The sequence below is a fragment of the Thunnus thynnus genome, chromosome 11 (assembly GCF_963924715.1).
Source record: "Thunnus thynnus chromosome 11, fThuThy2.1, whole genome shotgun sequence".
NCBI lineage: Eukaryota > Metazoa > Chordata > Actinopteri > Scombriformes > Scombridae > Thunnus > Thunnus thynnus.
The window spans coordinates 17,131,950-17,148,772 of NC_089527.1; the positions used below are offsets into that span (position 1 = coordinate 17,131,950).

The 16,823-nt window shown below is 41.1% G+C and overlaps 1 protein-coding gene across 8 annotated transcripts in view; it reads left to right on the plus strand.

The window, feature by feature from the left end:
- LOC137192607 (glycerol-3-phosphate dehydrogenase, mitochondrial-like) overlaps positions 1 to 16,823 on the plus strand; it is a 124,725-nt gene that overhangs the window by 83,674 nt on the left and 24,228 nt on the right. For 3 of the 8 annotated variants that reach the window (XR_010930593.1, XR_010930591.1, XR_010930594.1), the window contains exons 4-8: positions 6,836 to 6,960; positions 10,696 to 10,778; positions 12,588 to 12,752; positions 13,741 to 13,885; positions 14,391 to 14,550. Coding sequence is in view for 1 of the 8 variants with exons in the window: in XM_067603432.1 (XP_067459533.1) it covers positions 12,608 to 12,752; positions 13,741 to 13,885; positions 14,391 to 14,451 (351 nt within the window). In the remaining 7 variants the exon portion in view is untranslated. Of the gene's footprint in view, positions 1 to 380; positions 1,801 to 4,470; positions 4,582 to 5,278; positions 5,449 to 6,835; positions 6,961 to 10,695; positions 10,779 to 12,587; positions 12,753 to 13,740; positions 13,886 to 14,390; positions 15,061 to 16,823 lie in introns of those variants that run through there. The other 5 variants (XR_010930596.1, XR_010930595.1, XR_010930597.1 and 2 more) reach the window with 5 other exon arrangements.

A 16,823-nucleotide genomic window follows, 5' to 3' on the forward strand; every position in this document is an offset into this window, starting at 1 on the left:
GGTTTAACTTTTAGTTTCAAGCAGGCCAACATGTAATCTTCTCCCTCCCAACTATTTATAACACTCAGCTCACAGACTGAACCATCTCTACGGACTAATATTGAGTTTATTTATTGCCTGATTGTTGTTATTTCTGAATTTGAGATGCGTGTACATTGGCACATCTAGGCACAGTTATGTCACAATGAGGCTGAGATGCCAGACTCACAACACTTGCATGAAATAGGCCTAATGAAGCGGGGGGGTCAATATTATTCTTCGTTATCGTCTTGACAGGATTTCTGTATTTCAATTGTGTTCCAAATTTAGACCTCAGATGGGGTGGGGTTTTGGCGGGGGTGGGCTGCCTATTCATAGCTGCTAGTGTATGTGAGCTGCTGGAGGAGGAAGGGGGGATAATTAGTGGGCCTGTAGCCAGTTGTCATGGGGGAACCAATTTAGTCCCCAGAGAGGGAAACGTGATAGGACGGGCAGAATGGAGAGTGACGCAGAAAACGCTTAAGTTGACGCAGTCGCCAAAATAATCTTTTGGTCTTATTGTTCTGCAGCGATGGAGTTACTGATCTCATTGTAATCTTACAGTAACACCTTGGAGCCAATCAAGTTGGCCTAAATTTTTATAGGTGCATACAGGCCTGGGCAGCAATCCAAGGTAAGAAGGGAGCAACTAGAGATTTGTAAAGATCCGGGCCCACATGCCTGTATCAACATCTTACGCAGTGTGCTGTTATTTTTAGTGGGAAGATACTTTCATATGTGAAGCACAGAACAGCCATCAGTCTCAGAGCAGCTCTTACTGACCTGAGCACAGTGCACACAATGACAGAATGAGCCAAGAGGGCTGGAAAACACTGTATACTATGGTTACACTCACCTCTAGAGGACACTATTGTTCACTACCCATACATCAAGCGGCTTCTGTTTCTTACAATTAACCTTTTAATTAACCTAACCCCATTAAGGCTGTGTTGTCACGCCCAGTCGCTTTCAGGTGGGCTATATGGCAGGATTTGTAAATTACAAAGTCTCCACACTTCGCTGTGAATATTCAGAAGCAAAATAATGTAGTAAAAGTATCTTTTTTTTGGACAAGTTGTAACTATCTCGACCTTCTTCTTGCCTTTACGGTAATTAGACCACATTTCACCTGCGTCTTTTAAAGAGGCTACCTGTCGGTGTGTGATTCAGCTACAAACGTAACTAAATCTACTGATACAGACATCTGTATGACAACATTCAAACTATTTTGTGTTAAAACATCGCTGACAGGTCACACAGTGTATCTACTGTTATTCATTCAGCGTTTAGAATTTAGAGTGAAAACACAATTAGCAGTTTAATCAGCCGTTTACTGAAGAATAATTAACTTCCCATTTATATTCACAATTAATTGACTGTCATTTGAAAGTGAGAAGTTAGCTTTAAGGGCAAAGAGATTGTTTTTTTTAACTTTGTTTGAAGAGATGTCAGCTGACGTTACCAATTTTAGTGTGTGGGTGCGCGACCGTGCGCACCTGTATGTATGTGTGAGAGAGAGATGCATCTTTTTTTATTGGCTTACATTTCAGTTATGAATTTCTCTGCAGGTGGTATCGAGAAATCCTCATTAGTGGATAAGATATCATCGTCATCTCAAGGTCACAGGATGTTTATGGATCCAAGTTGCGGTCAGATCAGCGGCTGATCCGCCGCCCTACAAAGCAGCAAAGTGAGCAAAGAGTACTGGTTCCCTCTGTAGGTCTGATTCGCTGGACGGGATGTCCATCATGAGCCAGCACCTTACGTCAGCATTATAACGATGTGAGTAGCCTCCATCAGCATCACCTGGCTTTTGTCCCACAGTGTTTTTCACACAGACCACGAGGCTGCACAATTCAGGCTTTTTCCAGATGTGACACACCTGCATTTGGCTCATGCAAACCTTTAAAAGTTTGATACGATGTGGTTGGTGTGTTTTTGTTCTAGCATGTGTATGACTATACAGTCTCCCTGTAGTGATGAGTTATAACCATGTCCAGTGATGAAAGAAGTATTCAGATCCTTGATTAAGAGTAGTAATACCACAATGGGGAAAAAGTGAAAGTCCTGCATTTTGTTGAAGGTATAGAAGTGATGTAGCTGCTGAAGTATCAAAAGTAAACATACTATCAGGGTGTTTAAGGATTGAGGTATCACTGTGCATTGCTGACATGTATCAAAGTACATTTACTCAATTACTGTACTTTTTAAACAGTTTATTTACAGTATGTGTACTTCACTTGGGTATTTCCATTCTCAATTGTTTTGCACTTCTGCTCCTTTACACCTCAGAGGGAAATATTGAACTTTTTACCCCACTGTCTTTATTTGACAGCTATAGTTACTTGTGCTGAGTAAGATTTTTACATATAAAACATGATCATTCCACCTCGACCAGCTGCAATATCAAAATACTACATATATCAGTATTAATAATCCACTAATATAAAATAATAACATCATTCTGATTCATAATGAGTACTTTTAATACTTTAAAGTACATGTTGCTCATAATACTTTTGTACTTTTACTTAGGTAAGATTTTGAATGTTTTACTAGTAATGGAGTATTATTATTATTATATATTGTTTTATTGCCTTATTAACTTATTATTAACTTAACTGGTCCAGGTGATGCAATAGGTGAGACAGTTTGTACTGTTAGTTTAACCAAGGAAGACCTGTTTTGTTTGCAGTATCCTTACCTGTGAAGTAATTTCTGGGGTAAGAGGAGGAGTATTTACCTCTGAAATATAGTGGAGCACAAGTATAAAATAGCAGAAAAGCACCACTACCTGAAAAATAGATTGAAGTACTACTACTAAAATACTTTGGGTAAAGCTGCTGAAATGTGCTTTACTCAAGTGCTTTCCACTTCTTTTAATTGCTTAACTACAGTTACTACTTAACATTAGTTTGACTTTTAAGTTATTTCTTTTCTTTCTTTTTTTTGTGAAACTAAAAATTTGGGTGGGGGGGGGGGTTCTTCCAGTCTCCTGAAACTGTATCCTAGGTAGGTCCCACAAACCTCATTTCATTTCTAAGCACTAGCAGGTATCAAACTTTCTGAGAATTGAACAGCCCGACCCTGAAGGCATCCCTTTGCTCAGTGTCTTCTTTCCATTTCTAGAGTCCCACTTTACAAGCTTAAATGTCTACTTAATATGCTTTAATGCCTGCTCTTTAGAGCCGGGGAGCACTTCATCACTTTTATACACCTTTATATAACACACTGTTAACTAGCAATGCCTTATGGAACAGCTTGTCTTGCAGCTGGAAGGCGCCTCCATGGCATGATGGAGGTACCTGTTCACCATTCACAATGAGACAGTAAAATGGGAATAGAGGCCTCTGCATACTGCTGCTGTCTATATCAGTCAATGATGAATATTCATGAATCACAGTGTCATGACATGCTCTGTAATTGGCAGCAACATTAGTAATGACACTGCTGGTATCAAGTCCCTGCATATTCATGTGGTGGGGCAATATTTCCTCGTGGTGCTGTTTTTTTTCTCTCCTCCTGAAAGTGAAAATGTATTCTGAAGCTGCAGGTGTCCCTGGTGCCACAATCAATTGCTGGCTGGATTGTGCCCCAGTGAAAATCAGACAAACCATTAGTTTCTTTGTCAATCTCTTTGATTAATAATATATCTGAATTATAAAAGGTTCAGAGGACTCTAAATAGTTTAAAGTGAATCTCTTTATAATAGTTATGAATGCAGACCTGAAGGACTCCTACATACCATTGTCATTGCCACTGGCTACGGGGTGTTTAAAAGATCATTGGTAAAATGAATTGATTAATTTTGCCTAAAAAGTAACAGATTTATTATTTTTGTGCTCTCTAATGATGCCTCGCCGTACAGTTTGTCATCCAAGTTGTTTGAGGTGTGAGTAGATTTAGCAGCTTGCACAGACACGAGCCCGGTTTCATCGAACTTGTACACTCATAGCGGGCACGCAGTGGCAGATTTCTTTTTGTACTGGAATTTGCTGCAACTCCATTTCGGCCCCACTAAAGTGTCCTAGAATGGATGATGAGGGAATTGGATAAAGCTTTGCCTAATCTGCAAGGCTTTCTCCTCTAAGCAGCTGGATGGGAGGATTTTTCTCCTCGTGGCTTCAGTTTAGCGCGGTGCACAATCCAAGCTGTGGTGGAAGGAGACAGACCTGGTTCTAGACCAGTACGAGGGGGCCATATTGAGATGGTAATATTGTCTACAACAAAGTGACTTGCACTAGTTGCGTTTCCCTAAGATAAAAGCCCGCAAACATTGGAAAATCAAAGAAAAGATACAATCCACAATCTGAATGCAGCTTAACTGCCACACTAGGCCTGCTGCATGCAGTTTGTTTCAGCAATGGATTACTTACACTGCATTTTTTGCTGTTCTTTTTCCTCTTTTTTTTCCTGTTTGATCACCAACTGAGCTGTATCTGCGCATTGCAGGAGGAGGCATGGTATTCCACAAGGAGGTAATGGGAACTGCTGTCACTGCTAGAGGAGGCTTGTTAGCATTTCGTAGCTTTTACTCAATTGGCAAAATACAAGAGAGAACAGGTGAGATTTTCTGGAAATATGTTGCAAAGTAACGCCTAATAGAATTAGGAGGCCTTGGATTATGTTTGTTGAATACAAATCTAGAAAGTAGGCTAATATTACATATGGAGAATACTTTTCAGATACACGATTTCATTCACAGACCATAAATTAGATGAGTAAAAAGGAGCTACTCAGGGACTAATTTTAGTTACTTTGCATCCTTTTCCTGCTGTTCAGCTCCTCTTCTGTCTAACAGATGGCACCTCTGTAATGTGTACATGACTAACAGTTGCAGTGAACTTGAGAATGGCTGTCATTTGTCTTTTTTTTCTTCTTTTGCTTATTTTAGATAATCCTGAGCCATCATCATCTTTACTAACAAGTCTTGCAATTAGTCAACTTTGCTTGTTATCGTGTCTCCGTACAGTGTGTCTGCGTGCCACATGCAGATTTTGTGATTAATCTTGAAAGACAATGTTTTGAAATGTTATTGGGAGTGGAATGTAAATAAGCATGTGATGTATTGTTTTTTATTGCTTGATGATGTCTGACAGCTTTGTCACAGAAAATGCATGGCTTCTTTTTTCTGAAATCCATCATAAGGAATATAAAGACATGTGCATAATAATGAAACACATTTATTAATGTGTACTGTCCCCTGGAGTCATATGACAATGAAATGGATGACTGGTTTTCTTTTGCATGGATGCTATAGGCCCGAGTCAAGCATGTGGAGGTAGCTGAACAGGTAAAACGGTCTACATGGATGAGCTTCCATCCAGACGAGCTCAGATAAGCCCTTACAGAGCTCACAGGGGTTTGACAGGTTCATCGATGAAGGAGGAGCCACTGACTCAGGTTATACCCTGGATGCACTCAAAGGGAGTAAGTTGCTTTTGTCCACTGGTTTAAAAAACCCACCTCTAACCCTATAGTTTATTTTGGGTCAGTCCCATATATAAGTTCTTGTTGCTGTAAATACTCATTAAAATAGCAAATAATTGTGTATTTAGCACATAAAAATAGGTCCCAACTAATGCAGAATGTTTTAGAACAATCTGCTAAAAACTACAGTTTACTCAGCCTTTTTTTCAAATGAAACTTTATATTTGTGACTTGTTTTTAAAGATTTTAGTCTTCAGTAGGGATGAATGGGTTTAATGGGCTGAGAGCCACAAACAGGGTAGAGAAGTCAGACTAAAGCATTGTTGGTTTTGATCTTTTCAGGGGATTTGTTGACAATAAGAAAAATAGAATAATGTCAGTGTTATCCTTTAAGCTTTAATTGCTTGTATTAATTATGACTAAAAATGTTTTTGTCGTCTTGTGTACAAGGAATGTATTTGGGTTTCATGAGCAAAAAAAAAAAAAAAAGATAAATCCCAGCTTGTGTTACAGCAGAAGCTCCGTGTTTTTTTTTTATGGCAGACTGTTCAGCCCCTGCTTGCAACCACAAATGGGCATTCTCCATCCTGATGTTGCATAACCTCCTTGCCATTGTGATGGAGTTTCTTCCAAGCTGCCTCTCTGGGGCTTGATCTATAAGGCGCTTCACATGTCTGCTATGAAGTCTAGAGCAGCAGCATTTTTGGACTTGGAGGATTTCTCCCCTTGATAAGTCTATTGGCTGTAGTCCAACCACCCAAGAAAAAAAAAAAAAAAAAAGATAACAATTTTGTTATCCTCCAGTGAAGGAGAGCATCCTCTTGTGGTTACCATTACATACCAAATCAATTATCTATGCTGCTAGTTGGAGGCTATGTGTTTTGCCCCTTTATTTACTCGGGTTGTCTAATGGTGGTGTAGAGTGGGTTTTGAAACCCTTTTCTTCTAATCCTCAGTTATTCTTCCTTTCTTCTTTTGAAAACTGGGATTTACAGTCCATCTGGGACGGCAAAGAAGCTTCTATTAGGCAAAGCAAAGAGCGATCTCAGTGTTAAAAAATGCTATGAAAGTCATATGTTTTCCCTCAAATACGTTTATTTAAAATGTGCAGAAGAAAATCAATGTTTTCAAGATGTATTTTCTAAGTTTGGTTCTTTTAACTACGTTTTCAAAACATGCAGTTCCCCTTTTTGTGGTCCATGCTGTCACACTGGTGGAAATGATTGTTGTTTTTAACCAATGGAATATGTATGGCCTCACAATATTGTTCTCGTCATGAATATTACAGTGGAAAGTTGTGCATATGTGAATAGCATCTGATCCATTCTAAAGATTTGGGACAATAAGTATCCAAATGTTGATGTGTTTCCTTGGCTCCCATTGTCAGATCTCAAAACTGCCCCTGTGCAAGGAGACGATTTCTCATCAGGCACTAGCAGCCAGAGCACCAAGCTCATTCACGGAGGAGTCCGATATCTACAGAAAGCCATCATGAAATTGGATTACAAACAGGTAAATGCTTCATTTTTTCTCCGCAGCTGACACTTATCCGCAGAATTCCTGGTCCCTCTGGTCATATTGCTTTATTTACCCTCCCATGTTCATTTTTCATTCAGGGGAAGCCGTGACATGTTTGCCTTGAATGACTGCCTGCCTGAAATTTCCCGAAGTTGTTTTAAAGAATTCTTACAACTTAGCAAACCTCTGTTGTTATCATATTGTGAATTAATTCATGAAATTATCTCTCAGTAATAGGTGGAAGAAAGCCTTATACGTCCCCTTTTGTCTGTGAATTGTTTAAGATGAGTCACCCGGGTTCAAACTGAAATGTCACCATTTTCTGTTACATTTCACAGTAGTTGAGAAATCTCATTATTCTCAGCTTGTGTTTTCTTTAGGAGCCTTATTTTTCTATCTGTATGAACATACTAGGGTCCTGGAGGTGAGCAGCAGAAGAGACCAATTAGTGTGATTGCAGGAAATGCAACTGCCTAGTCAGCAGTTCGACAGTAAAATGTAGGCTGTACTACTTGTCTTGAATGACACAGTGGCTCAGAAATATTTACCTTTAAAATCTATAATATAATTCTATAAGTCTATAAGTCAAAATCACCAGTTACTAACAAAATTATAGGAAAAGATTGGATATCGTAGAAATTAAAAGTTTTGATACCGGCGGGACAATATGAACTGTAATAGGTCATTGCTGTCATTCAAATATATGCACAGATTCAGTTTAATCTAGTGCTCTAAGTATCTAGATAAAGGCTGAATTAAAGTAAGAATGAAAATAAGCGCTGAAATGATTAGTCAATTAATTAATTGAAAGAAAAATAATCCAACAATTTTGATAATCAAGTAATAATTTATATAATTTTTTAATGCAAGAGATAACTCAAACATGAATATTTGGTGGCTTTCTTAGTCTTCTTTGATAGTAGATTGAATATCTTTGGGTTCTGGACTGTTGTTTGGGCAGAAAAAGACATTTGTAGACGTCACGCTGGACTAATCAAGAAAATAATCAACCATTTATTCAATAAAGACAATAATCATTAGTTCAGCCCTGATTCAAATATTTTATTTCTGACAAATGATCCATTATGACTCTCCTCTCTGCCAGTACATGATGGTGAAAGGAGCCCAGATTGCTGCCTATAACCCCCATCTGTCAGCACCCCCTATCCATAATGCTCCAAGTGTACAAGTAAAACTTATATTTTTCTTCATCCCTCTATTTTCTGATCATTTTTCACCTCATGTACCACAAAAAGCAGTAAACCTTTCCCTTGATAAAAGGCGTGGAGTTGGGAAGATGGAGAAGTTCAGCCCAATAGTAGTAAACTTTAAAATTACCTTTGGGCTGAGAGGCCCATTGAAGTGTAAGGTAAAGGAAGAGCGGTCCATGGCATCTCTGCACCATCTCGTCTTTGCTCTCTCAGACTTGGGTGAACTCTGGGGCCTTGATTTGATTGGTGCAGCCTTGAATCATAAGCTTTAATTGCACCTGACATTTAAAGCTTCTCTCTGGTATTTAAAGCAGTGTACAGGTGTGGCTCATTACTGAGAAGGGGATTGGAGATTTTCTGATTTCTTTCTCATTGCTGGGCCGTGGCAGCGTCTTAACTCATCATGCTACCTGTCACCATCCCAGAAACCCTCCTTCACTCGCACAAAGCCATATCTGACCCAACTATCGTCAGTCAAACCAGAGTTCAAGCCTATCATATATTAGTGCTGACACCATCATTGAGAGGTAAGCTCCAGGCAGTAGTGAATAAAAGAGTGTGACTCTAGTAACATGTGATCCACAGCACATACGGCCAACCCCACAGATGTCGTATTTTTCCTCGTATTGCAAGGTGCTGGTTCTGGTACTCTTCCACGAGACACAAGGTGTGAGCCATTGTTTTATTATGATGCTCAAATCCTCAAAAGATGCCTCATGACATCTTTCCTTTAACAGTATATAGTGTGCTGTGCACATTACTATGCACCACGAAAGACAACGTTAAAAAATTATAGCACTTATCACAGCTGGAGATGCTGGTAGCAGCAATCTGACTGCAAATTGTAGAAATCTAAATGTGTTCTGTTAGCTGGTTGTGTGTGATTGCAAAACTTGTTTTCTTTGTCTTACATGAACAACAAGTGTGAGTAATACTTTTACTATTTTATTTGACTTTTAGACCAAAAGATATTTGTTCTGCAGGAATAAAAGATTTCTCAGAATGCTCCATAACAAATATATACCAGATGTATGGAGCTGAATTTGTATTTGAAGGCATGTGTGTTGTTATTAACTGTAAACTGTAGATTTTAAATACGTAATTTAAATGAGAGCAGCACTAAGAGAGCTGATGTCTATATTAGAGTGTGTTTTCTCACCGAGAAGAAAGATAAATAATTAAATGTGAGTTTTTAATTCTTATTTGACAGTAATCTTCAATTCTAGATCATGCCTTCCCTGTAAAATATCTTGTGCCTCACTCACATGACTGTGTAATTGCTGTCTATGTGAGCATAAACAAATTAGAAACAACATTTTTTTTTTTAAAAAAAAACAGAAAATAGCCAGTAGGCATTGCGTTCTAACCGGTCCCAGGATCCATCTTTCTCCAGGCTATATGTGCCTTGTGTTGGCATCAGAAAAACAAAGCATATGTTGATTGTTAGCCAGGGTGTACATAGCATGTCCTGTTCACTCAAGGTCTCCCTTGTAGCTGCAAACTCCCAACTTTGTTTCTCTAGGCTATCTGTCAGACTTCATTTAGCATTTGAGGATATGTGGATTCCCATGTACTGCAAAAAGGCAACGTACTTCTAAGGGAATACGGCTACTATCTGAGCAGTGATCTGTCAACCTTATTCATTTAGCAGAAGTAAGTAGGAGAGGGGGGTATTTTACATGAGCTATTTTTATTTGTTCACTTTTAAAATAGCAGTTTGTCTCTTATACTTCTAGAAACCAGCAACGACTGAAAAAGATATAAAAAGCTCTGCATAGCGTTTTGTAACGTTAATAAAATTATAAATTCTCTAATAATTACTTTAGAAGGGACAAGGGAATAAAAAAAACTAAAAGCATTAGACCATTTACATGCATTTAATTTTTCCTCAAGGTGTCTTTTCCACCCCTTTTCCCATACGCAACTGGCTACATTATGGCAGTGACATTTTCTGTCCTGACCTTCTTTACTGGGGATTGGGCTTTGACTGCTTGGGTTCATCTCCTCGGGATTTTCAAGCCATCATGGTCAGATAGCTTCAACGTGTAGACATCCTTTAGCCTTAGAAAACATAGTCTTTGCAAACATATATATAAATTAGTAGGAAATGACTAACAGATTGACAGTCTCCGTACAAGTAAATGCCACAGACAAATATTCTCATAAAAGGGACCTAATAAACTGAAAATATTCACAAGGAGCAAGCATTTTCTAAATATTCAGTAGTCTTATATGTCTTATAAATAGTAAGATTAATCATTATGACAATTCTGCACCGTATTTAAACTTTTATACTTTTAAGGAAACATGGCCTCTTGTTGTGTGTTTATATACCATTTGACGGTGCCTTTCTTCTTTTTGCTAGAGGAGTAATTGACAAAAGCATCTGGGATAATAACTCCATCTCCCGCTGTACCTGTAACAATTTAATTGGACAAGTCAGCCCAGCCAAGCATCTCTGGCTCTATGACTGGGAGACATGAAATTCATTGTCATTATTGTCCCTGTCATTTTGCAGCATTTTGTCCAGCCGCAGAGTTCCTCTCACTCCACTGAGTTTTGTACCTCCAGGAGGCTGGAACGAGTGTGAGCCGAGCGGAGGTAGGGACGGGATGGGAGGGAGAGAGGGGAGGGGAGGGAGGGTGGAGGAGGGGGGGGCGGGTTACTTCTGTCCTCCAGGGAGCTTTGATGCTCATTTAGCTCTGCTCTGTCATTCGGCCATTTTGGCTTTTAATTGCTGATGATAATTATCATCATCATTATTGTTATCTTCATCGGGGTGTCAGGTTATTATAGCCGTGCTATGCTGTTCATTCATAAATCCTGTTACTGCGATCTGACTAATTCTTGAATTCCTGACATTTAATGTAGTATTAATGCTCCTGTTCTTTGCCTGGTGCCAATCTGTGACAGGCTCACAACAGAGAGCTGTGAATCACGAGGTCAAAGGTCATTATGAGGCTCAGCAATCACCAAGGATCAGACACTGCCTACTGGTGCTATAGCCCCTCTTGAGCTGGAGCTGGTTGTGTGTGTGTGTTTGTGTGTGTATGCTTGTGCTTATGCTCGTGCAAACACACCACCGGTGGCATGAGTTTGCTAACCACATATAATGGTCACATTCACCCTACAGAGATGAAGAAGTGGATTCCATGGTCTTCCTAATACATCATGGCAGGGTGCATACTCTTGTATGTAATTCATTCTAAAATGTGGCCTTTAAATCTGTTGTTTTCTTGTTTTTTTACTTTTTGCTTTCAATTTATTTATTTATTTCCCGTAGAGGGGGAATGGCTTCCAGCATGCCGTAGCATTAAGGAGAGCCCACCAGCTAGCTAGCCTCAAGTCGCTCAAACGTAAAATAAATCAGGGCACAAAGGACCCTGCTCATTCCTGCAAAGTAGCAACATTTTCCCTCGCCAACAATGAGGACTTGAACTTCCTTGGCAATAACAAATAGAAAGAAAGTCACCCGAGACACCAACATTAAAAGTGATTAATCATCTCTATTCTCTCTTTACTTTTGAACCAAGGGATTGTCCAGCAATAAATCTTCAAAGATGTACATAAGAATCACTTCCTAATGAAACCGGGCTTTGTTCATTTGTCACCTTTTAGACCCTTTCATTTAAATTACAAAACTTGTGACCTTGTGACTCTGAATATAGATCTCTGGTATTTTAGAGCTGAAGAGGGATTAATCCATAAATCTTGATACTAGATTTCTCTGTTCATTAAAAGGATTCTGCCAAGGGATCCTCAGCTACAACAGCAGATCAGCTGTTGTCAAGAGCTGTTTACTGTCATACTGACATATTGAAAAATGTGATTATTAGGACTGGAAGTGATTGTTTTCAGTTATCTTTCAATGTGCTTTTCTTTTTGAAATATAAAATATCAGTGTTTTACTGTTTTTATTCCCAGTTAGCTTTGTAAAATGCATAAAAATGGGTGAACGTGTAAGTAGAAACACGCAAAAACATTGTAATAACTGAGTATCCTCTAAAGGCAGGAATAAAACACTATTGCATGTTACACATAAGGGCAAAAGACAGCACACACTGTCAAACAACAGGTTTTTCAGCTCCTACCTCTGAACTCCTGGTATATTTAAGGCTTTGATGCATCTAATCCTTATCCCCGCATTCCCTGCCTTTTCCCGAGGACCAGTTCCCCTTCCCAGTGCAGGAACGGGGATGGGAGGGGTGGTCGGGGGGGGGGGGCCCACACTCAGGCCAAAGGGCCACTGTGGCTTTAAATGTGCTCCTTGTGTGGCCAGAGCAGCCATCGCGCTGATGCAAAGTGACAGGGACAGATGTGACATATCGGTTCCGACACACTTCCATACCACCAGTCACAGGCTCGGGGTGACTCACATCCCCCTGCTCTGGTCCTGTCCCCCCGCTGCAGGACAACACAACGATGCTCGAATGAACCTCGCCATCGCCCTCACTGCTGCCAGGTATGGGGCTGCCATAGCCAATTACACTGAAGTGGTGCACCTACTGAAGAGGGCAGACCCACAGACGGGGAAGGAGAGGGTCTGCGGAGTGCACTGCAGGGATGTGATCACAGGTAAATCCAACAAAAGCTGTTTCATTCCTTCCTGCCTCACTCTATTCCCACTCTCTCTAGCCCTCACAACAGGGGCCCTCCCAGCACCTCTTACTCAGTGCTAGTTTGCACATAGTCATTGCACATCTAATGCACGGGCTTTTAATATTTTATAAGCGTTTTATGGTGTAGAGGGCTGCTTCAGATCTTGTAGGGAGGAACATAAGACGGAATTAGCGAACTCCAAATGGCCTTACTTACCTTTTAAATGTCATGCATAGGGCCGGCTTTGGAAGAATAAAGCAGTTAAGGGTAAAAGATGGTATTCTGAAACATTTCATGAATAACCAAGATTTGAGGATCTCTACACATGACCACCCCCTGATGTTTTAAAAGATGGAAGTGTGCTCTTGGAGGAGATGTCTCACTTTAATAATGTGAGAGGAGGGCCTCACATAGAGAGGGCTTAGACTGAACGGATAATAGAAACAGTTTTGTCATCAGTTCTTTTTTCTTTGTCTTTTTTTCTATTTTTTTCTTCTTCCTTACAAAAATATGAATTTCAGGCTTGTGACCCTCGTCATTCCATCTCTCCTCGTTCCCTCTCTTAGCAGTGGCGGCATCACATGTCAAATTAGAAAGGGTAGTCCATCATTCATCTTGTTGTCAAAACAGATCATTTGCTATCCTCATGGTATCTTTTGATATGCGTCCCATTATATACTGTAGCTCGTCAACATCAAGCATCACATTAACAAACATTTCCCTTCCACAATTTCAAAAGACTCCCTCAGTCACTGCCACTGAGCTACTCTGTGACACAAAGAGGCAAGAGGGAAATTAGGTATGTCTGTTTCCTATTAATTACAATCCTGGGAAGTCTCCCATGGACACACTCGAGCCACTCTATTACGGAGAGAGGGGGGCGTTCGCTGATAAATTAATAATCCGGCTTGTCACCAGCCACAGATGAATAGCCCCTGGTGATTGATGCTGTTTTCTTTCATAGGGCAGGAATTTGATGTCAGAGCCAAATGTGTTATCAATGCCACGGGACCTTTTACGAACGCGCTGCGGAAAATGGATGATCAGAAGAACCCCGACATCTGTCAGCCCAGTGCTGGGGTGCACATCGTCATCCTGGGCTATTACAGGTAACTAACGGTGGGCCCCTCCGTCTCTGTCACTGTCCCCCTGTATCACCTGCTCCTTAGCGCTGCCGTCTCATCGGTTCATTAGCTAGTGCCAGTAGAGACTCCTCAGCCTCTGGCCACAACAACCAGGCACTGTCTGGCAGCTCTGTTGGTAAGAGTGGCTCAGGGCACATGTTTAGCAGAACGGCTGAGGAGTCTCTTGGCTTCATTTAATAATTTTGTTAACTGTAAGAGATCTCTTGTATTTCCTGCATGTAATTTAGCGGTCTATCCAGACTTTTGACTAGAGCCCAGTCTGATCAAACATCATTTCCTCTTGTGGAATTTGCAGCTCTGTTCTGATTGGATTGCTCCCTGCCTCGGCCAGAGCTGGGATTTCTGCTTTCTTGTTGATGCATGTTATTTGTGTTTGCAAGGGAGGAAGGCTACTCCCATGACCCAGCCTTCCCCCTCAGCTATTCCTGTGTTAAATTGAGTCAGGGCCACGTGCATGTGTTTTAAACAGGACGATATGTGCACCCCGGGTTGATGCTAGGGGAGCAGCGGCTGGAATTGAAACCAGCTGAATTAATCTCCTGGAAACAGCGCTGACAGGAGCCTGATTATGGGGTGTCCCTTCAACCAGCCCGGCCCGCTTGTGCCCTCCCCTCTCCAGCAGACCAAAGGTTAATGCAGTCTTCTTGTTTGTTCCCCTCCCTGCCCCTGCACCCTCCCATGCACATAACACACGCACACCTTCAGTCCTGACAACATGGAGCTCCTGGATCCCGTCATGTCATCTTCTTACTGACCTGGGAGAGGATGCTCAAACACACCCACACACAGCGAGCCATTCTTGTGGACATCAACTTCAACCTAACTGAAGTCCACAACTACCTCAGCCAGGACCTAGAGGGTGATATACATGCAAACTTACCGAATCGTGACCTCTACTCTGTTCAGCAGGTGTGTTTGTTTATTGCATATCTTCATCAAATGTAAAAAAAAAACTATACTGAACTCTAAGTAGATTATGTTTAGATAAACATTAAGTTGTCATATCGCATTCAGGACTCTGTGCCCGCAGAACCAGAACAGCTGTGATGCTAAGGTATAACTAGCACAACAACGTCAACATAACATTTCTCCCAGGGAAAAAAAAAAAAAAAAAAGAGTCATCACTGTGCACTTACACTTGCGGCACTGTATGCTGGACGTTTGAATCAGACCTAATTCATAACAGCCATTTATGATAATAAATACACGTCCAACAATCTCAACAACCCCCCCCCACCCCCCATCAACCCACCCACCCTCTCTGATTTACAAATAGCTGATGGAGCAAGCAGCTGACAGAAATAAATGAGCTAATCTGATGGCTGTGTAGGACTTCCACCAGATATTAATTCATCAGGAGGCCACAGAGTGCAGACAGATACAAATTCCTGCTTTAATTATGTATGGAAGCTGTGCTAGAAACAGGAGACGCCTCTACTACCAGGACTATTTCTCAGAGCAACTTTATGAACCCCTCTGATTCCATCATTATTTTGTTTTCCTTTAGACATAATACATGTCCCTCCTGTTTTCCCCAAACACTCGAGACAAAATAGATTTTTTCCGGCTTCATAGCAATGCTTTCACATGAGACATTTGATAATGAACAAGTGGAAAAATAACCTTTGCCACATTAAATTATATTGTTTTCGATTTGCAATTTTTATGAGGCCTTCCTGGAGCCTGTTTGATGTGTTTTGTTCCCACTCGGAGCCTCAAATGGCCCTTGCCGACTGGCAGGCTTATCAAAACCCACAGAGGCTTTATTGAATGAGTGACCAGTGGGTATCTAAACAAAATGCAGGGCTATTGATTTTGGAGAAGTGGTCTAATTGTTTCTACTAGACAAGGGCTTGTCCCGATTATTTGATTGATTAGCTAGATACTGGTCTGCCTCCTCATCCTCCTCCCCTGGCCAGTTAATAGCACTGTAATCCCAATACGCTGCTGTATTTCTAATCCATCATCATTATCATGGCTGTACTCAGCACAAGATTAGTCCATGAGGGTTTTTTTTTTTTTTTTTTTGCATTCCTCAATATTAGCTCTACCTTCATTATGCTAAAGGAGTAAAATTGAGAAAAAGTAAGCGGACATAATCCATTTAATCTACAGTAAAGCGCACAAGAGAGGACAGTTACAGATAGTTTGATACACACATGAGAGATAAAGAGAGATAAAGGTGGATATAAACAGAGTAAGAGATAAAGAATAAGACAGAGGAAGGGTTGTTGGGAATCTGTCACAGTGCTTCTCCAGTTCAAGCTTCAGACTACTATCTGCCTTCAGGCAGTGTGGCCACGGACGGCAGGGTGACATGTGGCGTATGTCTGGGCGAGACCCTGGTAAAAGTCCTGTAGTCACAAAATGAGCAGTGAGAGCCTGAAGCCTGAGAAAAAAAGAAAAAAGGAAGGGGACGGAGAAAAGCGCAGGGGGGATATAAGTGTGAAGTGATGGAGCGAGAAGCCGTGACTGGCGGAGTCCACGCAGTCTCCGTCCTTGCCTGTGGTAGCGCCTGGGTCGGGGTCTTCACTCATTTGTCTAAGAACGTGGAAGGAAAGGGGATAGGGGGTGTGAAGAAGGGTCATACCAGAGGGGTTTGTCACATTGTGTGGAGGTGACACCTCTGAAGACCTGCTGGCCCCCACAGTGGACAGCCAGTGTCTCCCCCAGTCCTTCCCTGAAGGGAGAAGGGTCTCCATGGCTTCTTACAGTCACACCAGAGTCTCTGCATGTCAAGCAGTAGATCCCTACTCCACTGTACTCAGTTTGACTCCGTACTGGACTATCCACTGACTGGACTGGCATGTTTAAAGACTCTCTTTGTTCAGCTCCTGCAGCCTGGAGTGGACTGTCTTTCTGTTTTCATGGTGAAAACTTTCCACAGCACACAACAGTTCCA